At 38.4% G+C, this 24,538-nt stretch overlaps 2 protein-coding genes across 13 annotated transcripts in view; one reads left to right on the top strand and one right to left on the bottom strand.

Moving 5' to 3' along the window:
• RNF139 (ring finger protein 139) overlaps positions 1–9,278 on the top strand; it is a 28,900-nt gene extending 19,622 nt beyond the window's left edge. For both annotated transcript variants that reach the window (XM_066379453.1, XM_066379452.1), the window contains exon 2: positions 6,743–9,278. In XM_066379453.1, coding sequence (XP_066235550.1) covers positions 6,743–8,556 — 1,814 coding nt within the window. In that variant the 3' untranslated portion in view covers positions 8,557–9,278. The remainder of the gene's footprint in view (positions 1–6,742) is intronic.
• A 42-nt stretch (positions 9,279–9,320) lies between these two features.
• The window catches only part of TATDN1 (TatD DNase domain containing 1), a 39,204-nt gene continuing 23,986 nt past the window's right edge, over positions 9,321–24,538 (bottom strand). For 9 of the 11 annotated variants that reach the window (XM_066379460.1, XM_066379461.1, XM_066379459.1 and 6 more), the window contains 3 exons: positions 15,172–15,242; positions 13,839–13,965; positions 9,321–9,579 (listed from right to left, as the gene is read on the bottom strand). In XM_066379460.1, the coding sequence (XP_066235557.1) occupies positions 9,477–9,579; positions 13,839–13,965; positions 15,172–15,242 (301 nt within the window). In that variant the 3' untranslated portion in view covers positions 9,321–9,476. Of the gene's footprint in view, positions 9,580–13,838; positions 13,966–15,171; positions 15,243–24,538 lie in introns of those variants that run through there. The other 2 variants (XR_010750502.1, XM_066379465.1) reach the window with 2 other exon arrangements.

Genomic DNA, 24,538 nt, shown 5'->3' on the forward strand with positions numbered 1-24,538 from the left:
TTGCATTGTGTGCAAATGCTAGCGATGACTGGAAAAGTAAAACCATTCCAAAAATATCATGAAAAGTATCATTTCAAAAATCCTCGAGTCTTTAAGACTCACAAGGTTCTTAAAGAAAAACTGCAGGTTATGTGGCGCGCCAATGCTAGGGCATGGGTTATGCGGCAGTTTTTTATTGAATGGGTAAATCTCGTCTTTGGTCCTGCAGTGAAGAAATATCTTCAAGAAAATAAACTCCTGATGAAAGCATTACTAATCCTTGAAAATGCTCCAGCCCACTCACCTGGTCTTGAAGATGACATTCTTGATGAGTTCAAATTCATGAATGTCCTCTACCTCCCACCCAACATGACTTCAGTCTTTCAACCTATGGATCAGCAGGTCATTTCCAATTTTAAAAAGCTTTACACAAAGTACTTGTTCCGCCACTGCTTTGAGGTGACTGAGAATACAGTTCTAACCCTTCGAGAGTTTTGGAAAGATCACTACAACATTGTGATATGTTTATTATGCATTATTGACTTGGCATGGCAAGAGGTTACAAGAACCTTGAACTCGGCATGGAAAAAGTTATGGCCTGATGTTGTTGCAGACAAGGACTTTGAAGGATTTGAACCAGAGACTGTGACCAAGGTCGAAGCGTTGGAGGAGATTGTGTCCCTCGGAAAGTTGATGGGTCTGGAGGTAGATGAGGGTGACGTAAACGGGCTCATGAGTTCGAGGAACATGAGGAGGAACTCTCAACTGAGGAGTTGAAGGAGCTACAGATGATGTAACATATGGAGCTTCTGCAAGAGATTAGTAGTGAGGAGGAGGTAGAATTGGAGAAAGTGATTTCTACAAGTGAAATTAAAGACATGCTGGCAATGTGGGAGAAGCTTTCAAGTTTCATTGAAAAGAAACACCCAGCAAAAGTTTCAACTGGTCGTGCTTCAGCACTTTTTAATGAGACTTGTTTGTCACATTTCCGTAACATTTGAAAAGGCAGGCAACAGCAAACCTCTTTGGATAGATCTTTGTTCAAAAGTCCTGCAGGTGAAAGTGCCAAAAGTGCAGCCAAAAAGGTGATGATTAAATGAAAAATACGTAATGTTAAGCTTAGGTTAAGTTTAAAGTTAAGAAAGTGCATTTTTTTACAATTAAGTTTTTGTAGTTTCATTTTAAGTAAAGAAAGTGCAGTTTTAGTTTTGTTTAAAATAAAGAAAATGCAGTTTTAGTTTACATGCAGTGTTACGAAAGTGCAGTTTTAGTTTACGTGTCTACAGTGCCTGCATCCCTTCCTTCCTCCCTCCTCCTCCGCCATTCACCTCCGTTAGCCGCACTCGTCTGTCTCCAAGGTAAGAATACAGTACTAAATAACACTTTTTTCTTTTATTTCATATATTTTGTTATGCATTGGTAAAATATACATGTGTGTTTCTTAACTAAAAACGTCTTTTTTCATAATTTAGGATGGTTTGGGAATGTTTCATAAGGCTGGAATGGATTAAATCTATTTTAGTTATTTTAAATGGAAGAAATTTGTTTGATATACGAGTTGACTGACTTACGAACTTGGTTACAGAGCGAATTAAACTCATATCTCATGGTACCACTGTAACTGAATAAAAAGCAAGGAGTGTGTTTGTGAATGTGTTTGTTTATGTAAAGCTTGGTTTATTCATTTAATACTCATGGGGTTTGACTGTAAAAATCATGTCCACATATTTTTTTAAAATAAAAACGTTTAAAATCTTAGTTTAAAAGTGAAATTTGCCTGACCAGGTGATGGCGCAGTGGATAGAGTGTCAACCTGGGACACTGAGGACCCAGGTTCAAAACCCCAGGTGGCTGGCTTGAGCGCAGGCTCATCAGCTTGAGCATGGGGGTCACAGACATGACTCCATGGTTGTGGGCTTAAACCCAAAGGTCAATGGCTTGAGCAAGGGGTCACTGACTCAGGCAGTGCCCCACACATATATGAGAAAGCAATCAATGAACAACTAAGGTTTGCAATTGCAAGTTGATGCTTCTCATCTCTTTTCCTTCCTTTCTCTCCTGTCTCTGTCTCAAAAAAAATTTTTTTTAAAGGTAGCTGGTGAGTTGTAAATGTTATGTCCTATTTCCTTCTAATTTTTAGTCCTAAATTTTCAGAAAAGGTTATGGTATGAAGGGACTTTTCACATAAGAGTTAAACACTTTATTGTGTAACGTGGAATTTTTTTTTGCTTGTTCTTCTTATCTGCTTTTTTTTTTTTTTTTTTTTTTTTTTGGTATCCAAATTGTAAAGGCCCAGAACTCTTTGTGATTTGAGTTCATATATAGTAGCTTCTAAACCACTGTATTGATTTTGATGCCTGCTCCTTTTTTTACCTGCCTGGTCGGCAAACAGCGGCTTATGAGCCACATGTGGCTCTTCCACAAAATACCACATGCGGGTGCTACCTTGATAGGAAATGTACCTATCTATTTAGTTTAAGTTTAAAAAATTTGTCTCTCAAAAGAAATTTCAATCATTGTACTATTGATATTTGGCTCTGTTGACTAATGAGTTTGCTGACCACTGTCCTACCTCAAGAACTTTGGTGAAGCTCTCTCTGATCACTGGATAATTGGGTTCCTGAGTTGTGATTTCAGTTAATTTAATTCTCCAGTGTACCAAGATGGTTTTTCTTTAAAAAGCATCCTTGATATATAGCCTTGATTACTTATGCAGGTCACTCTTAAATGCTAATAAGAAACATTATTCCTGGGCTTAATTTTCTTAAGTCTACAGGGTAAATATAAATAACAAGAGTTTTATATCTGAAGCTGTGAAAATGCAACAAAACTTTGATATAACTGACAACAGCCCCTAAAGGCCTGGAGAGGGAATGTTGAGACTTGTTACTTGGAAAGCTGACTTTTTTTCTTCTGTAAAATGAAAGCATATTCTTCCTGTGTTCCATACATAGGACCATGAATATAAAAGACAAATTTAAGAACACCATGTACATGTAAACTTTGGGTAAGAATTAAACAATTTTATACTATTGAAATGTTTGGGCGTTATTGTATCTTAGGGGTCTGATTTTAGTCGGGAAAGAGTAGTATCAGGTTGTTACTTGCTCGGGCACACCTGACCTTTGTGATTGCAGTGCGCTACATTGTTTACTGTGCCCTCCTGCCTTTTTTCCCCTTGGTACTTCTGTGTAAAGCAAATGGCACTTTCTCTGCAGACATATTTCTAAAACCCAAATCGTTCTTTCACTTGTGTATAAAATAAGTTTCTGGAGGAAAGCTATTAGAATAAGAAGGACAAGTTATAAATTACAGCAAAGTTCATGAATATTCACAGCATTAATTTACTACTTTGTAAATAGCAAGTTGACAGAAATAAATTACAGTCCCTACTGGAATTTCTCCCTTTTAATTGGCATACACTAGAATTGAAGTTATTTTAGTTTTATTTTAACTCACCTTAGGAGATCAGTTTAATTTAAGTTTAGCTCAGGAAAAATACTGACTTTTGTTTTTCTATATAGAGAAAGGAAGATTAAGAGGGATGAATATACAGTGACAGAAAATGATTTGACTTTGGGTGATGGGCACACATGCAATAAATTTTAAAATAAAAAAAGAAAAAATGTAAGATTACATATATATAGTGACTGAGTTCATTCCATTTCCTCTTCTATGGAAAAGATTTCTAATCCTGTTCAAAAATCCATTTTCTATTGAAAGGGCAGCCTATACCCAGCTCTCAGTTCTTTGGAGATAGTGGCCCACTTGCTCTGGAAATCAGTCAGGTGGTTTTTATACAGAAATTTACGTATTTTCTAGGTGATTATGGCTTCTGTTCTCCTTTTCACAAATGACACAGTAGCACAGGATAAATTTTAAGTTCATGGGCAGTCATTTAGAGGAACCACTACTGCTTTTATATGCAGTGGATTCTGAAATGCCTCCACCATAATATGCAGTCTTTCTTGATTACATGCTGAAATAAGGTGAATGGATGGATATTTAATTTGGGGTTGGTCACTTTTTCTATACTCCAAGCCCTGGTTTCTTAGCTCTGTCTTACCTTTTCGTCAATTTCAGTTTCCAAGTGGGCTATATTTTGTAGTTACCTTTAAAAATGTAATCTAGAATTCAACAGAAACATTTAGTTCCCCAATGAATACTAATTGTATTTGTTTTCTACAACATATTTCGGGATCCATAGATATGCAAGGTAAGGTCCTTGCTTTACTATCAAGGATATTGTCTTAACGGTATATGATATCTACTCAGATAATTACAAACTACAGTGTCAGGTAGTGTATGAGTATTAGGCATTTCACAAAGTTCAGTAGGTGTGCTGAAGGAACAGTCCCTATCAGAGACAGCAGCTCTATAAGATGGATAGGATTTGTACAGTGAGGGACTTGGGAAGTTGGTTGGGGCTATCATGCCACGCAGAGAAAACTGTAAACACAGCTACAGTTATGGCACTGAACGAGGTGTGTTTGAGAAAGAGTCTGGAGCTTTGGTGGATTTCTTGACAGGAGTATTACTCTGCAGTGGTCGGCAAACTCATTAGTCAACAGAGCCAAGTATCAACAGTACAACGATTGAAATTTCTTTTGAGAGCCAAATTTTTTAAACTTAAACTATATAGGTAGGTACATTCCTTATCGCGGTAGCGCCCACACATGGTATTTTGTGGAAGAGCCACACTCGAGGGGCCAAAGAGCCGCTACTTCCCGACCACTGCTCTAAGGCCAGTTGGATCCTTAATGGCTCTGGCTAGGACAAGAAATACAGATTTCAGGTAATAGCAATTCCAGAGCTGCTGCAATATTTTGAGCAGAGAAATGAAGAAAGGCTATTGGTGATTGCTTGTAGATGGGTTTGGACAAGATAAGTTTTAATTGACAGACTAATAAATAGGTTGGTGTCACTGAGAAAGGGAGATAGTAGGTATTCGTACAATTTGTTGGCTAACTGGCAAGTTTGAGGGTGCAGGGCTAGAAGGTACCATTAAGAGAGTAATCATGGGACTTCTTTTGGAAATCACAAGGAAGAGCCATTTGAGGTGAGTTGGGTTTTAGAAATTTTGAGTGTTGCAGTTGTAATGAGGAGGTGGTGCTAGGTGGATATTTGGATGTCGTTTCTATAGTTGAAACCTTGGATGATGTTAACTAATATATCGTTAATCTTACTTTAAAAATTTGCCTGAGCATCCTGACCAGGAGGTGGCACAGTGATAGAGCATCGTACTGGGATGTGGAAGACCCAGGTTCGAGACCCCAAGGTCGCCAGCTTGAGTGCGGGCTCATCTGGTTTGAGCAAAAGCTCACCGGCTTGAGCCCAAGGTAGCTGGCTCGAGCAAGGGGTTACTCGGTCTGCTGAAGGCCCGCGGTCAAGGCATATATGAGATAGCAATCAATGAACAACTAAGGTGTTGCAACGCGCAACGAAAAAGTAATGATTGATGCTTCTCATCTCTCCGTTCCTGTCTGTCTGTCCCTGTCTATTCTTCTGTAAAAAAAAAAAAAAAAAAAATTTGCCTGAGCACAAAGAAAAATGGTGCTAGATACACATCAGACCATTAAGTATGGGGTGGGGAAGGGGAGGACTTATTACCATTTTTAGTTTGGGTTTTCTGAATGTGATTTTTGTAATTTAAAGAATAAAAAGGGTTGATTATTTAAAGAAAAAAAAAACAGTAATGTATAGGAAAAAGGGAACGTGGAGGACATTTCTGAAATTTTCAAGGAAGTATGCAGAGGAAAAAACAAAACAATTGGGACCCTGGGAAGAATGCTCATATTTAAGGAGCAGGAAAAATAAGAGCCAGCAGTTCAGTTTGAGAAAAAGGAGGAATTATAAAACTTAAACCATGGGCCCTGGCCGGTTGGCCGGTTGGCTCAGCGGTAGAGCATCGGCCTAGCGTGCGGAGGACCTGGGTTCGATTCCCGGCCAGGGTACACCGGAGAAGCGCCCATTTGCTTCTCCACCCCTCCGCCGCGCTTTCCTCTCTGTCTCTCTCTTCCCCTCCCGCAGCCAAGGCTCCATTGGAGCAAAGATGGCCCGGGCGCTGGGCATGGCTCTGTGGCCTCTGCCTCAGGCGCTAGAGTGGCTCTGGTCGCAACATGGCGACGCCCAGGATGGGCAGAGCGTCGCCCCTGGTGGGCGTGCCGGGTGGATCCCGGTCGGGCGCATGCGGGAGTCTGTCTGACTGTCTCTCCCTGTTTCCAGCTTCAGAAAAAAAAAAAAAAAAAATGAAAAAAAAAATAATAAAATAAAAAAAACTTAAACCAGATTTCCTAAAGAACATTTAAGAAAAAGAATTCTAAGGTTATATAATAGGGACAAATGTTTTCTTTGTTGGTTTTAATTGTTTTTGTAATAGAATTACTTGAAATATTTTTAATGATTATAAAACTTAAAAGCACACAGTTTTAAAAGATTTTTAAATGTGTTACAATGTATGAATCTCTACAAACCCATCTTGAAGGTAATTTAGTAATTTGGTTCCTGGATATATGGTACTACTTGAATTACTTTGGAAATTAGAATTCTAGTAAGATTTTAAAAAATAGTATGTTTTGTCGTTCCTCTTGAACTGACTTCACGAAACATATTTTGGACTTTAAGCCTAAATTGTTTTGAGGCTAAATGTTCATAATTTTGAAAATGTTCACATTTCCTAATTAAAGGAAGACTATAACTGTTAGTGGGAAGACATTTTTTAAAATGTTTCAAATGACCTTTCAATTTTTTCCTTTCTTTTCAGGTATATTTGTATCCAGTATTGTTCTGATATTGTCGCAGCGATCACTTTTCAAGTTTTACATGTACAGCGCAGCGTTCCTCTTAGCTGCAACGTCAGTGTTGGTAAATTATTATGCTGCTTTGCACATTGACTTCTACGGTGCCTACAACACATCCGCTTTTGGAATTGAGCTGCTCCCGTGGAAAGGGCCCTCCCTCTGGATGGCACTGATTGTTCTACAGCTAACGTTTGGAATTGGATACATCACACTACTACAAATTCATTCCATCTATTCACAATTAATTATTTTGGATCTCTTGCTTCCTGTAATAGGCTTAATAACAGAGCTACCATCACACATCCGAGAAACTTTAGTTTTTACTTCTTCCTTGATTCTTATATTAAACACAGTGCTTGTCTTGGCAGTGAAACTTAAGTGGTTTTATTATTCCACACGGTATGTTTATTTTTTAGTGAGGCACATGTATCGAATCTATGGATTACAGTTATTAATGGAGGACACATGGAAGAGGATTCGTTTCCCAGATATACTGAGAGTCTTTTGGCTAACAAGAATTACAGCTCAGGCTACAGTGTTAATGTACATTTTAAGGATGGCAAATGAAACTGATTCCTTCTTTATTTCTTGGGATGATTTCTGGGACCTCATTTGCAATCTGATAATTAGTGGATGTGATTCTACACTAACTGTACTGGGCATGAGCGCTGTGATTTCCTCAGTAGCGCATTATCTGGGCCTTGGAATACTGGCCTTTATTGGATCAACTGAAGATGACGACAGGCGGCTTGGTTTTGTAGCACCTGTTTTATTTTTTATCTTGGCTCTTCAGACTGGTTTAAGTGGGCTAAGACCAGAAGAGAGACTTATTCGCTTAAGTAGAAACATGTGCCTTTTATTAACTGCAGTCCTGCATTTCATCCATGGGATGACAGACCCTGTGTTAATGTCTCTCAGTGCCTCCCACGTGTCATCTTTTCGCAGACATTTTCCTGTGCTCTTTGTCTCTGCTTGTCTGTTCATTCTTCCCGTTTTACTCAGTTATGTTCTTTGGCATCACTATGCACTCAACACGTGGTTGTTTGCAGTTACAGCCTTTTGTGTGGAACTCTGCTTAAAAGTAATTGTTTCTCTCACTGTTTATACCTTGTTCATGATTGATGGCTACTATAACGTCCTCTGGGAAAAGCTTGATGATTATGTCTACTATGTTCGTTCAACAGGCAATATTATTGAATTTATATTTGGAGTAGTAATGTTTGGAAATGGGGCTTATACTATGATGTTTGAGTCGGGAAGTAAAATTCGGGCTTGTATGATGTGTCTACATGCGTATTTTAACATCTATTTACAAGCAAAAAATGGCTGGAAGACATTCATGAATCGTAGGACTGCGGTTAAGAAAATTAATTCACTTCCTGAAATAAAAGGGAGCCGCTTACAAGAAATAGATGATGTCTGTGCAATCTGCTATCATGAGTTTACAACATCTGCTCGTCTCACACCATGTAATCATTATTTCCATGCACTTTGCCTTCGGAAATGGCTGTACATTCAAGATACTTGCCCAATGTGCCATCAAAAAGTATACATCGAAGATGATATCAAGGATAATTCAAATGCCTCTAACAACAATGGCTTTATTGCACCCAATGAGAACCCAGAGGAAGCTGTAAGAGAGGCAGCTGCGGAGTCGGACGGGGAATTGAATGAAGACGACAGTACAGACTGTGATGATGATGTCCAGAGAGAAAGAAACGGAGTGATTCAGCACACAGATACAGCAGCTGAAGAATTTAATGAGGACACTGATTAAAATGGCATTTACTAATCATTGAGGTTATTTGTTTAAAATTCAGTTCATCCAAAATGGAATTACTATGCTTCACTTCAGTGTGTAACAAAGCACAAAAACAGTATCAATGTTGAATCTGTGAATGGTTTTCCGTTTACTGTGATGTGCTACTGTAAATATACCTCTTTAATTACTTCTGGTCTCTTTGGTGACCTATTTAAATTTGTGTACATTATTGTACATAGAATAAAATGTTTTCACGTTTTTATGAAATAATTTGAACAAACAGCTTTTTCATGTAATGATAATACGGTGCGCCACTGTGCCAAAGACCCCTCAATGAAAGTGTACGGTGCATCCACCTGGCCCTAGTCTTTCTCGAAGACGGGTGGGAGAACAGCAGTGCAAATCGGAGAAAACCACTTTAAATCAAGGAAACCGTGTAACTTGGACCAGAGGATAAAGGGTATGTGTGGAATATTTTCTAAGCTAAGGAAAAAGGCTACCAGAAGGGACTGAGACTTTTTGAAATTTCAGAGTAGCACTATAGTTGAGCTAAGTTCAAAAGTCAAGATTCGGAGACTGTGTGAGTTGAGAGGCATATACAACTTGTATATGGTATAAACCAGAAGGTTTTTAATTTCAATGAAAAAATTAGTGTAGTGTATTTGTTAGCCATTCTGTGTTTGCTGCATTGACATCAAATTGTCCTTTTGGAATTTTTAAAAGATTATAAAATGAAATACTTTGTGGTTTTAATTCTTTTAAACTGTGACATTAAAAAATCCTGACTTTATGGATAAAAACAAGGGGGATGGTGCACAGTGATATATAATACAATATTTCTCTTTTTAGACAACTTCCAGAGAATTCCTTTATTGAAACTTGTAAGTTTTACCATGAAATTTTACATACATGATGGAAAACGGAAGACATACCAATTACTTGTCAGGAAAAAATACTTTAATGGTATTGTTATATAGCATGTTGGCTAATTCTTGTGGGTCCTCCTCTCTCACTGCTGACATTATCTCCAGTATTTGACTAAAACAAAACAAAAACAGATGGTTTAAGTTCCAAGTACATACTCTGTTTGAAAGGTCTTTACCTTTTTCTATGTAAAGTATGAGACGGGTTAGCACCTTTAACAGGTTTAAGCAGGCATTCAAGTTTTCAGCACTGTCAGAAGTTCAACTGCTAGGATATTTACAATAGAGTAATCAGAGACAGATTTCCCGGGTAGTCTTGCATAAAACTTGAGCCAAAACAAAGTTTCAAATAAATTATAAAACCATCCTATATTACGTGTGCCACAATGAGGATTAACCCAGTGGAAATGAGTCCTTTTAAACTGTGGGTCATTATATAATTCATTACTGGGTCATGATGAACTTTTAAAAAATTGAAAGTTAGAAAAGGACAAGTGGCCCTGGCCGGTTGGCTCAGTGGTAGAGCATCGTCCTGGCGTGCGGAAGTCCCGGGTTCGATTCCTGGCCAGGGCACACAGGAGAAGCACCCTCTCCCCCTCTCCTTCCTCTCTGTCTCTCTCTTCCCCTCCTGCAGCCAAGGCTCCATTGGAGCAAAGTTGGCCTGGGCGCTGAGGATGGCTGGAGCAAAGTTGGCCCCGGGTGCTGAGGATGGCTGGAGCAAAGTTGGCCCGGGGCGCTTAGGATGGCTGGAGCAAAGCTGGCCCGGGCGATGAGGATGGTTCTGTGGCCTCTGCCTCGGGCACTAGAGTGGCTCTGGTTGCAACAGAGCGACACCCCAGATGGGCAGAGATTTGCCCCCTGGTGGGCGTGCCGGGTGGATCCCGGTCGGGCGCATGCGGGAGTCTGTCTGACTGCCTCCCCATTTCCAACTTCAGAAAAATACAAAAAAAAAAAAAAAAAAAGTAAAGGACAAGTACCCTGCGTGTAGGTAAGTTCCGTTTCATTTCTGTTTGGGTTTTATTTGTGTGTGTAACGCATCAGTGGAAGTCACACTGTGGAGACAGCAGGAAATTTCAGCATGCTCACTAGCACAATGACATGGAATACTTAGAAGTCATTTACTTGGAACAGTGTTTGTTTTAGGGGGCAGGGAAGGTGGCACTTTCCTTCCCTGGACTTGTGCCCCTGTAATAGACTAGCCGTGTTAATCTTCCTGTTTCTCTGCCTAGAATAATGATAATTCTCAATAAGGTTTTCTAGCAATCATATATAAGTAGAATATTTTTATATATGACAGAAATATCTAAAGTCAAACATTTCAATAACCTTTGTCTTAAGTTTTTTGTCCCTATTATCAGTTTCTTAAATATATAAAACACCTAAAGGTATTAGGGACAGAGGTTAAAGATTAACTGGAACTATTTTCTATAAAAGTAACAAAAGGCTTGCTACATACTAAACAAACAGACTATACTAAATTTTTGTTGTCTGACAAAGTATGCTAAAAGAAAATGTTAACATTTAAATTGACACTAAAAAGACATTTTTCCTTGTAAACTACAGAATTTCCCTCTTAGCTATACTACTTGGAATTGGAATCACAACTTATATGCATAATACAGTGCAAAGTCAGTGACTCCTGATACCACCCCCTTCCAGTCCTTTCTCCACAGATACCAGTCACAGCTAAAAAAAAACAAGCCCTGCCATTTTCCTGCTTAAGATCCTTTGGGTCCCAATAAAATCTAAACTACTTGGGTTGGCATACAAGAGCCCTCACAGTCTGGCCTCTTTCCACCCTCCCAGACTTATCGCTTCCTCACGCACCCTACTTTCCACCACACTAAAAGCACTGTTCCCTGGAGTGGCCGAGGCCTTCCGCAGCCTGCCTGCCTTGGCTCAGCGCGTTGTCTGGCCTGGCGTAACTCCCAGTTAGTAAACAGTTGAAATGTCACCTTAGTTCTCTTATTCCCTCAAGGCAGGCAGTTGCTATGGCCTTTGGTCCCCGTCACATAGTCCTACCTCTATAACAGCAGTACCATCTGGAGTTAATACTTTTATGTGCCTGTTTATTCCAGAGGGAAGAGATCCTTGTCCAACTAATGTCCTATCCAAAGCGCCTGGCACAGCGTGCCTGCTCATCGGTGGATGGGTGAGGGCCGGGACTGTTGATTCTTCTGTGTGTAGCCTCAGTAAAATGACCTACAGCAAGAGCTCCAAATGTGTTTCAAGGAAATTATTTAGAAGGAAGATCTCTATACAAATAATTAAAACTGTTAATGGATGGAGTTCAATGAAAACGACTCTAGGAATTTTAACTTGCTGTTTAGTAATCAGACTTATAGCATGTGTGTTTTTGAAATGCGGTTTAAACTTTTTCACTTGCAAAGGTTGATTTTCCCAAGCTCTACCTACTGAGAATTGGTATTCATAATTGTAGCTGGTGCTCAAATATTCTTAGTTCTTAACTGTAGTCATTTAGAAACACCTTAAATTTTGTCTTGCAAATGTGTAGCTAAGGTCAATAGCTATTCTCAGCTTGAAGGCTGTGTAGAAAATGGACATGGACACCTGTTGGCATCTACTTGTCTAAACTGGCTGCTGGAAAAATCCCAGTTTCTTGTCTAGCATCCTCTTAAATCTCCAAAGAATTATTCAGAAACATTGCATCCTGATTGCAGTCGCAAGTATGTACATTTTATTTATTTATTTATTTTGTATTTTTCTGAAGCTGGAAACGGGGAGGCAGTCAGACTCCCGCATTGTGTCTGACCGGGATCCACCCGGCACGCCCACCAGGGGGCGATGCTCTGCCCATCCGGGGCGTCACTCTGTTGCGACCAGAGCCACTTTAGCGCCTGGGGCAGAGGCCAAGGAGCCATCCCCAGAGCCCGGGCCATCTTTTGCTCCAATGGAGCCTTGGCTGTGGGAGGGGAAGAGAGAGACAGAGAGGAAGGAGAGGGGGAGGGGTGGAGAAGTAGATGGGCGCTTCTCCTGTGTGCCCTGGCCGGGAATCGAACCCGGGACTTCTGCACGCCAGGCCGACGCTCTACCACTGAGCCAACCAGCCAGGGCCAAGTATGTACATTTTATAAAAATTACAAGTGACTCCTTAACTAAGCAGAATCTCATATTTCTCACCCATGGGTTTTTTAAACATTGAGTTTTAAAATCTTGGCCAACACCAGCATGTTTTACTAATAAAGGGAAAAATCTCTCCAATGTTTTAATAGAATAATTCACTTTTCTGCCTGAATTTAGATCTGGCTTGATATTCTTATGTGTTAAAAACTACTAAAAAAATGGTGCATATGGAAGAAATTACTACAGTTTAAAAGTATTAATTTTTATGAATGTTATAAATATACCCAATTGCCTAAACTGGTCAAGTCTAGCTAGATTTAAATTATGTGCTTGTGCAAACAAAAGAAATCAGTGATGTCCCCATTGAAATGATATAACTAACTTCTCCTGGAAGTTGAAATATGCTCTCTAGCTCCTTGACAGTTTTAGATGAATAACAGAACCCCTCATTTCACATGTGCTATACATTATAATAAAAAACAGTTCTGAATTATTTTAGGGAATAAAGTTCTACCCTCTTTTTTTGGTTGGGAAAAAGAAATGCTCTCACATGTTATTAGGTTTATTCAGGTTGCCAATCATTTACCTTGTAGATACCATTAAAAACTGCTAAGATTGCATTTTTATAACCATCAACAGGGATGCTGCACTGAGAACAGAACGTAAACCAGGGAAGGCGTTTCTATACATGGGAAGCATTAAGATCTTTCCCCTCTCTTACAAAATGACAAATGACCAAAATCACCTGAAGTTCTCACTGCAACAACAAAAACACTTGAGTTAGAGAGGGTATGAAAAGAGCTGAAATACAGTGATTTGGGTGCACGTTCCTCTAAATCAGGGATGGGGAACCTATGGCTCACGAGCCAGATGTGGCTCTTTTGATGGCTGTATCTGGCTCGCAGACAAATCTTTAATAAAAATAATAACGTTAAAAATATAAAACATTCTCATGTATTACAATCCATTCATTTCCTCCGCTCATGTTCATGGTTCCGGGTGGCTGGAGCCAATCACAGCTGTCCTCTGGGACAACACCAAATTTTTATTGGATAATACATAGCGTACACGGGTCGTTGTATGGCTCTCATGGAATTACATATGTAGTGTTCATGGCTCTCTCAGCCAAAAAGGTTCCAACCCCTGCTCTAAATCACTGCCTTAAAATGGTGGTGTTTGATCTGAACTGTCAGACTTCACACAACTTTATGTCCCATGAGTTCATTTGGTAAGTGGCATTTGGTGGTTGATTTTATAATGTTTTTAAAAACCATGAAAACACATACTTACACTATATGGCAGGGTTCATTTCTGTCTTTCAAACAATGCCCATTTTCCCATTTCTTTCTGGTAGGAAATGAAGTTTTTATGTATTTTGAGCCAGCATGTGTACTTTTGACTCCACACCAAGGTGCATCTAGAGTTAGCAAACAGAAACCTCTTCAGAAGTTTAACTTTTTGAATTATTTTTTAAATGAACATTACTAAACTAATATAACTAATATATAACCTCTAAAATATAAGCCGTGACTCAGCTTCAAACATGGCAAAACAACCAACAGAAAAGAGTTCTAAGAAAAGCACAAGGTAAAATCTTGAACTGTACAAAATCTTAAATTCTAAGACTCATTTTTATCCCTTCTGCCCTACAAACATTACTACTGATGTATGAGATGCTTTAAAAAAAGACCTAAAGCTAGCCCTGGCTGGGTAGCTCAGGTAATGGCATCGTCCCAATACACCAAGGCTGTGGGTTCAATCCCCAGTCAAGACACATAACAATCAACCAAGAAATGCATAAATAAGGAGAACAACAAATCTTTCTTTCTCGCACTTTCTCTCTCCCCACCGTCTGTCTGTCTCTCCCTTCCTCTCTCTACAAAATCAATAAATTTAAAAGAGACCTAAAGCTAAAAGAAATACAATTGTAACATGAAAACATTTAGGTTAAAGTTCTACATTGCCTCTGCTGAATATAACACACTGGCTTTGAATACTGGGGTTATTCACTAACCTATTTTCTTAATTAAGAATTATAATAGTTTATACATTTTATAGGCATTGTACTTTTAATAAGCTCATTTAATTTTCATTTCATTATTCTCAAAGGAAATAAACCTGATTTCTTCAGAATGGCTCAGCCTTGATTTTTACCAAAGAAGTCCACATGTAGGAGACCCTTGAGTTCCAGGGTACAAATAAAACTTTAAGCTTTTAACCTTTATTTTCAGACATAACAGATGAATATTAAAAATTCTTAGACTAAACAAATTTGATTTAAATTTCTGCACTTTAAGAAGTATTAGATTTATATCATTACAAAGACAACTTGCATTGTTTTTGAAGCCCTGAGGTAATATGCTTAAAGAATCCTTGTTTAATAAACTATTCATAATTACAACCTTAGTTACTGACATTCCCTTTTAAGTACTTAGGCTTAATCAAACTTTTAAAATTGAAAAAAGCACTTGAAAAAATATTTTTCCATCAACTGACAACCCAAAAGGTTTTCTAAAAAGTGTAACTGCTGAGGCCGAGTATGCTGTTTTAAAATAAAACATCTGTTCAGTTTAGCTCTAATATTCATATTAAACCATGCCAAAAAAAATTCTAAAAAACTTACCAGTCTCAATCATTAATTTTTCACTAGGTATTGACTTCAAAACTTCCAAATTAGCCTCAGTTTTCAGTGAGCTTAAAAAGACAATGTATAAAAATTAAAAGGTGCATTTAATGAAGAATAATTTTTTTCATACTGTAAACTTGTCTAAAATAGATCACAAAAAGTAACGCAAAATCCCGAAACAAACTTTAGTTTCTACAGAGTATACTACAGAGACAGTATACCACTGATTTGCACATTCCTATTGTTAGAAAACGGAACCACCAAAGCTGCAAGTCTTTTAAACAAAGGGCTACTAGCCCTTGCTAGCAAGAAAAAGACCAGGTGCTAGTGTATGAAATCTAAGCCACCAGGAACAGTGCCATGTGGAAGATGCGACTTGTCAGCCATCCTGGAGTTGTTGAGCATTTTAAACATCAAGTTGGGGGGTCAGGTGTAAGTTGTTTTGAAAGAAATCACACTGTGAATGGGGGCCTGCTCCGGGATAGGCTGAGTCCACTAGGAAGATGTGTCAGCAGCAAAGTTCTAGCAGAGGCTTGTGGGTTCTATGGCGCCTGTCTAGTCTCTCTTTTTGGATAATCCTGGAAATAGCCACCAGGCATTTAATCCAAAATTCCATCAGACAACCTACAGCAGGGATAGTCAATCTTTTTAAACCTACCTCCCGCCCACTTTTGTATCTCTGTTAGTAAAATGTTCTAACTGCCCACCAGTTCCACAGTAATGGTGATTTATAAAGTAGGGAAGTAACTTTACTTTATAAAATTTATAAAGCAGAGTTATCGCCAAGTTAAAGCATATAATAATAATTACTTACCAAGTACTTTATGTCGGATTTTTCCTGTTTGGCAGACTAAATCTTTATAAAACAACTTACTATAGTTAAATCTATCTTTTTATTTATACTTTGGTTGCTCCGCTACTGCCCACCATGAAAGCTGGAACTCCCACTAGTGGGCGGCAGGGACCAGGTTGACTACCACTGACCTGCAGGAATGTGAGCAGTCCTGTTAGCTGGCCCTGCAGTGAACTGATGGACCCTCTCCTGTCTCTTCCACCCTCTGATCTGCTGTACTTGAGTTTAGGACATCGCAGTTTTCTCCTTGTCACAACCCTAATCTATTCCAACCAGATCCTGTCTTTGGTAGGGATGCAATAACTTGCTATGATTCTAAGTAAAACTTAACTTTTTAAAAGAATTCACTTCTGAGCAATTTATGTAACTTGGAGTGAGTTTAAGCTTTCTTTTCTAGTTTCATCTGTCTTCCAGAAATCTACAGACCATTTCTCCATTAGCAAAACTCCGTTTTCATAGGTTTTCCTTTTTGAGTATCTATAATTTTATTTTAGTAGGATTTTAGGAGTAGAAGTGAAATGTTTGTCTAGCTTGCCATTAAGTACCAGCCTTTTACTTAATGTTCTCTAGGAAAAAAAAAATTCTTATTTCCAGCCATCTTACTACTTGGTCGATTTAAATATTTTCTAAAATATACTACTGTTTGGTACTGTGGGGAAGCTGCGTTTGCCACCCCAAAATATGCCCTCTGGATATTTGAAGCTGGTTATTTTTAAGGAAAACAGGAAAAACTCTGACCTTGAGATTGAGGGAGCTATTATCATAAATACCTAGTTTAATCTGAACTAAGTGTGACAGAGAGGAACCTACGAGCAAGGCCTATCTGATCAGTTCTCTCTGCCCCAGAGTTAAAGATGGCCCAGCAAACGTGTTTACTAAACAGGTGCTTTTCATCTCCACGGGAACTGCCTTCCTCCCCCTTTGAAGTCTCAAACTGGACCTGCTCCTTTTCTTCAGCTCAAGGTAGCAATTAGACCAGGGGTCTCAAACTCGCGGGCCGCATGCGGCCCGCGGGCCGCGAGTTTGAGACCCCTGAATTAGACTATCTTCAACATCTCATTTGTCCTCTGGTCTCTCATTCCTGTAGAACTGCCATATATATCTACGTAATGTTTGAACGTTTCCTGCTGTTAATCAGTCTCTTGTTAATTTGATTATACAGTCCAGGCAGAAGAACTTACAGGGCAGAAGGAAAATTAATTTTTCTTCTCCCACAGTTTGGATACTAAATTTTAAACTTTTCATCAAATTAACAATTTGCATATATTTGATCTCATGAAGTCAAGTCTGACTCTTTTCCACATTGTACTCTATGTTTGTAAAACTAGATCTAAATATAGAAGTAAATACTACCAGAGAAAATGTTTTTAATCAAAGCCATATCCCATTTAAGGAAGAACAATTATGACTCTGTAGCAAAGTTTAAAACATGCCCAATTTCTTACGTGTATGTTATAATTTAATCATCAAACCAAAGATTTAAGTCATAAATAATATAAATTACCAAACAGCAAAGACTCAGATTAAGACTACAATAAATTAAATTTCAAAATACAACAGAAATACTAACTTTGATTGTATAAATGATCAATCCATTAATTCTGTTAATGTAGGTGGGGAAAAAGTAAATAACTTTAAAAAACAAATTTTAGCCTGATCAGTGGTGCAATGGATAGAGCATGGACTCAGAACACTGAGGTTCCCTGTTTGAAACCCCTAGGTCAGGGGTCCCCAAACTTTTTACACAGGGGGCCAGTTCACTGTCCCTCAGACCACTGGAGGGCCAGACTATAAAAAAAAACTATGAACAAATCCCTATGCACACTGCACATATCTTGTTTCCGTTTTTTTACTTTAAAATAAATAAATATTTAAAATAAAGAACAAGTAAATTTAAATCAACAAACTGACCAGTATTTCAATGGGAATTATGCTCCTCTCACTGACCACCAATGAAAGAGGTGCCCCTTCCGGAAGTGTGGCGGGGGCCAGATAAATGGCCTCGGGGCCGCAGTTTGGGGACCCCCTAGGTCACCAGCTTGAAGCCCACGGTGGCTGGCTTGAGGACCACCTCCCCTCGCCCAGTCAAGGCCACATAGGAGAAGCAATCAATGAACAACTAAAGTGAAGCAACTATGATGATGATTCATATTTCTCTCCTCTCCTGTCTCCCTCTCTCTCTTAAAAAAAAAAAAAAACCCTCAAAAAACTCCTTAGAGAGATGAGAAAATATTGCAGAAGAAATATCAGATGGAAGTCGTTTTTTTCTTTAGAGCCACTATCTAGGCAAAGCTTCAAGAGGGAAGAGTAGAATAAATTCATTTTCGAACATGTGCCATCCAATATGTGGGATCTAAAAAGTAGTCCTGTCACAGGAGAGAGACTCGTCCAAACAAGCAGAACCACGGAGGGCTGGAAGGAATGGAACTATCAGATGACCTAGCAGATTTCCTCATGTGGAAAGTCAGATACAGGCATTTACAGAGCTGTTGGGAAGTGGGAGAGGGCTTCAAGTTTTGAAGAAAGCCAAGTAAATACAAGAATGAGGAGAGATACTTCAAGAGAATCAAAAAGTGCTACATCATATGGTTCAGCAGGCAATATACCGACGTAATAAGGAAAACATTGAATGTGCACAAAACCAAAAATTCTGAAACCAGTACACTGAGAGGCCCATGGAACATAATACAGGTGGGGAGACAGTATGGGTTATGAACGTAAATGCTCAGACTCCTCCATGAGAACAGATACCGAGAATGAATGAACAGCAGCAATGCATGCTATTTAGAAATAAGGAGATAAACAGGATGTGGTTGCCACTGGAAAAGCTGACTTAGGGGTAGAGGACATGCTGGAGAGACTTTGTTTAAAGCCTCTTAGTACTACTGGACATTTTTATTCCATATTGTATGTATTCCTTTGCATATGAATTTACAAATTAATCAAATAATATAAGACACGAAAGACACATCTAGAACGTTTAAGGGAGTCTGAACTATAGACAAGTAATTTCATGATCCTATTTCCTAAGATGTTAGTAAAAAATAACATCAGAAAAATAATTTTAAGGCAATGGCACACTAATGAGGGAAAGCAATCTGATACTATTTTGCAATTGACTTAGTGAGCTACGCTGATGTCCTGTAAAAAGACTGGTGGAGGCTCACCAGGTTTGGAAGAAAACCAGCCTGAAGTTTGGTACAATAGCAGAATGGTCACCGAACAAGGAGCCAGAGGACACAGGCCCTCACACTTTGAGTTACTTTATACCTGTTTCTTAGCTTCTCTAAGCCTCAGTTACTTGGCTTACAGACGTACAAAAGATGATTATGTCATAGTACGACCTTTCCCCATGGTCAGACATCATTGTGCCCACCCCCGCTCACTGCTGTGAACAGTATGCTGGTTTTATTTATTTATTTATTTAATTTTTCTGAAGTTGGAAACGGGGAGGCAGTCAGACAGACTCCCGCATGCGCCCAACCAGGATCCACCCGGCACGCCCACCAGGGGGCGATGCTCTGCCCATCTGGGGTGTTGCTCTGCCGCAATCAGAGCCATTCTAGCGCCTGAGGCAGAGGCCACAGAGCCATCCTCAGCGCCCGGGCAAACCTTGCTCCAATGGAGCCTTGGCTACAGGAAGGGAAGAGAGAGACAGAGAGGAAGGAGAGGGGGAGAAAGGGAGAGGTGGAGAAGTAGACGGGCGCTTCTCCTGTGTGCCCTGGCCGGGAATCGAACCCGGGACTCCTGCACGCCAGGCTGATGCTCTACCACTGAGCCAACAGGCCAGGGCCATGAACAGTATGTTTTTTTTTTTAATAAATTTTTATTAATGTTAATGGGATGACATTAATAAATCAGGGTACATATATTCAAAGAAAACATGTCTAGGTTATCTTCTCATTAAATTATGTTGCATACCCCTCGCCCAGAGTCAGATTGTCCTCTGTCACCCTCTATCTAGTTTTCTCTGTGCCCCTCCCCCTCCCCCTTCCCCTCTCCCTCCCTCCCTCCTGCATCCTCCCTCCCCCCACCTCTGGTAACCACCACACTCTTGTCCATGTCTCTTAGTCTTGTTTTTATGTTCCACCAATGTATGGAATCATGTAATTCTTGTTTTTTTCTGATTTACTTATTTCACTCCGTATAATGTTATCAAGATCCCACCATTTTGCTATAAATGATCTAATGTCATCATTTCTTATGGCTGAGTAGTATTCCATAGTGTATATGTGCCACATCTTCTTTATCCAATCTTCTATTGTAGGGCTTTTTGGTTGTTTCCATGTCTTGGCCACTGTGAACAGTGCTGCTATGAACATGGGGCTACATGTGTCTTTACGTATCAATGATTCTGAGGTTTTGGGGTATATACCCAGTAGAGGGATTGCTGGGTCATAAGGTAGTTCTATTTGCAGTTTTTTGAGGAACCACCATACTTTCCTCCATAGTGGTTGTACTACTTTACATTCCCACCAACAGTGTATGAGGGTTCCTTTTTCTCCACAGCCTCTCCAACATTTGTTATTACCCGTCTTGTTGATAATAGCTAATCTAACAGGGGTGAGGTGGTATCTCATTGTAGTCTTGATCTGCATTTCTCTAATAACTAATGAAGCTGAGCATCTTTTCATATATCTGTTGGCCATTTGTATTTCTTCCTGGGAGAAGTGTCTGTTCATGTCCTCTTCCCATTTTTTTATTGGATTGTTTGTTTGTTGTTGAGTTTTATGAGTTCTTTGTATATTTTGGATATTAGGCCCTTATCTGAGCTGTCGTTTGAAAATATCAGTTCCCATTTAGTTGGCTGTCTGTTTATTTTGATATCAGTTTCTCTTGCTGAGCAAAAACTTTTAATTCTGATGTAGTCCCATTCATTTATCTTTGCCTTCACTTCTCTTGCCATTGGAGTCAAGTTCATAAAATGTTCTTTAAAACCCAGATCCATGAGTTTAGTACCTATGTCTTCTTCTATGTACTTTATTGTTTCAGATCTTATATTTAGGTCTTTGATCCATTTTGAATTAATTTTAGTACACGGGGACAGGTTGTAGTCGAGTTTCATTCTTTTGCATGTGGCTTTCCAGTTCTCCCAACACCATTTGTTGAAGAGGCTTTCTTTTCTCCATTTTGTGTTGTTGGCCCCTTTATCAAAGATTATTTGACTATATATATGTGGTTTTATTTCTGGGCTTTCTATTCTGTTCCATTGGTCTGAGTGTCTATTTTTCTGCCAATACCATGCAGTTTTGATTATTGTGGCCCTATAATATAGTTTAAAGTCAGGTATTGTAATGCCCCCAGCTTCATTCTTTTTCCTTAGGATTGCTTTGGCTATTCGGGGTTTTTTATAGTTCCATATAAATCTGATGATTTTTTGTTCCATTTCTTTAAAAAATGTCATAGGAATTTTGATGGGAATTGCATTAAATTTATATATTACTTTGGGTAATATGGCCATTTTAATTATATTTATTCTTCCTATCCAAGAACAAGGAATATTTTTCCATCTCATTGTCTTTTTCTATTTCTCTTAGCAATGCCTTGTAGTTTTCTTTATATAGGTCCTTTACATTCTTTGTTACGTTTATTCCTAGGTATTTTATTATTTTTGTTGCAATCGTGAAGGGGATTATTTTTTTGAGTTCATTTTCTAATATTTCATTGTTGGCATATAGAAAGGCTATGGACTTCTGTATGTTAATTTTGTATCCTGCGACCTTACTGTATTGGTTTATTGTTTCTAGTAATCTTTTTGTGGAGTCCTTTGGGTTTTCGATGTATAGGATCATATCATCAGCAAAAAGTGATACCTTTACTTCTTCTTTTCCGATATGGATGCCTTTTATTTCTTTGTCTTGTCTGATTGCTCTGGCCAGAACTTCTAGCACCACGTTAAATAAGAGTGGAGAGAGTGGACACCCCTGTCGTGTTCCTGATTTAAGGTGGAAAGTCCTCAGTTTTACGCCATTAGTATGATGTTGGCTGATGGTTTATCATATATGGCCTTTATTATGTTGAGATATTTTCCTTCTATACCCATTTTGTTGAGAGTCTTAAACATAAAATTGTGTTGTATTTTATCGAAAGCCTTTTCTGCATCTATTGATAAGATCATGTGGTTTTTGTTCTTTGTTTTGTTGATATGGTGTATTACGTTAACTGTTTTACGTATGTTGAACCATCCTTGAGATTCCGGGATGAATCCCACTTGATCATGATGTATTATTTTTTTAATATGTTGTTGTATTCGATTTGCCAGTATTTTGTTTAGTATTTTAGCATCTGTATTCATTAGAGATATTGGTCTATAGTTTTCTTTCTTTGTGCCCTCCTTGCCAGGTTTTGGTATGAGGGTTATGTTGGCCTCATAAAATGTGTTTGGAAGTATTGCTTCTTCTTCAATTTTTTGGAAGGCTTTGAGTAGAATAGGAACCAAGTCTTCTTTGAATGTTTGATAGAATTCACTAGTATAACCGTCTGGGCCTGGACTTTTATTTTTGGGGAGGTTTTTAATAGTTTTTTCTATTTCCTCCCTGCTGATTGGTCTGTTTAGGCTTTCTGCTTCTTCATGACTCAGTCTAGGAAGGTTGTATTGTTCTAGGAATTTATCCATTTCTTCTAGATTGTTGTATTTGGTGGCATATAGTTTTTCATAGTATTCTACAATAATTCTTTGCATATCTATGACGTCTGTGGTGATCTCTCCTTTTTCATTTTGGATTTTATTTATTTGAGTCCTGTGTCTTTTTTCCTTGGTGAGTCTTGCCAAGGGTTTGTCGATTTTGTTGATCTTTTCAAAGAACCAGCTCCTTGTTTTATTGATTTTTTCTATAGTTTTTCTGTTCTCTATTTCGTTTATTTCTGCTCTGATTTTTATTATCTCCTTTCTTTGGCTGGTTTTGGGTTGTCTTTGTTCTTCTTTTTCTAGTTCCTTAAGGTGTGAAGTTAAGTGGTTTACTTCGGCTCTCTCTTGCTTGTTCATATAGGCCTGAAGTGATATGAACTTTCCTCTTATTACTGCTTTTGCTGCATCCCAGAGATTCTGATATGTCGTATTTTCATTTTCATTTGTCTGTATATATCTTTTGATCTCTGCGCTTATTTCTTCTTTGACCCATTCATTTTTTAGAAGTATGTTGTTTAGTTTCCACAATTTTGTGGGGTTTTCCCCCTTCTTTTTACAGTTGAATTCTAGTTTCAAGGCTTTATGATCAGAAAATATGCTTGGCACAATTTCAATTTTTTTAAATTTGCTGATATTGTCTTTGTGGCCCAACATATGGTCAATTCTTGAGAATGTTCCATGTACACTAGAGAAAAATGTATACTCTGTCGCTTTGGGATGAAGTGTCCTGTAGATGTCTATCATATCCAGTTGTTCTAGTATTTCATTTAAGGCCACTATATCTTTATTGATTCTCTGTTTCGATGACTGATCTATAGCCGTCAGCGGTGTATTGAGGTCTCCAAGTATGATTGTATTTTTGTCAGTTTTTGTTTTAAGGTCAATAAGTAGCTGTCTTATATATTTTGGTGCTCCTTGGTTTGGTGCATATATATTAAGGATTGTTATGTCTTCTTGATTCAGTGTCCCCTTAATCATTATGAAATGACCATTTTTGTCTCTGAGTACTTTTTCTGTCTTATAGTCAGCATTATTAGATATGAGTATTGCTACACCTGCTTTTTTTTGGGTGTTGTTTGCTTGGAGTATTGTTTTCCAGCCTTTCACTTTGAATTTGTTTTTATCCTTGTTGCTTAGATGAGTTTCTTGTAGGCAGCATATAGTTGGATTTTCTTTTTTAATCCATTCTGCTACTCTGTGTCTTTTTATTGGTAAGTTTAATCCATTTACATTTAGTGTAATTATTGACACTTGTGGGTTCCCTATTGCCATTTTATAAATTGCTTTCTGTTAGTTTTGTATCTTGTTTGATTCTTCTCTTTTGTTTTTCTATCATTTGTTTTTGTTTGTTTGTATTCCATACTTCTTTCCTCTGTTGCTACCTTTTTTAAGTCAAGTGTTTTTGTGGTGGTTTTTTCAAGGGTGGTTACCATTAAGTAATGAAAAGGGTACCTACCATATTCATTGTAGTACCCTTTCTTGTATATCTGCACTTCATCGTCCTTTGCTACTATTTATCTTCATCCTTTCTCCCCTTTTTTTTTTCTTTTGTTGTCACAGTTTAAGTTTGGTTTTATTGTTTTCTTGGTGGAGCTGTTACTTGTGGTTATGTTTTCTTTTGTTCTTTGAATCTGGTTGGAAAACCCCCTTTAGTATTTCCTGGAGTGGGGGCTTTCTGCTGATAAATTCTCTCATCTTTTCTGTATTTGTGAATATTTTTATATCTCCTTCGTACTTGAAGGATAGCTTTAATGGGTATAGTATTCTTGGCTGAAAGTTCCTCTCTTTCAGGACTTTAAATATAGGGGTCCACTCTCTTCTAGCTTGTAGTTTCTGCTGAGAAATCTGATGATAATCTAATAGGCCTTCCTTTATATGTTGTA

The sequence above is a fragment of the Saccopteryx leptura genome, chromosome 3 (genome assembly GCF_036850995.1).
Source record: "Saccopteryx leptura isolate mSacLep1 chromosome 3, mSacLep1_pri_phased_curated, whole genome shotgun sequence".
Taxonomy (NCBI): Eukaryota; Metazoa; Chordata; class Mammalia; order Chiroptera; family Emballonuridae; genus Saccopteryx; species Saccopteryx leptura.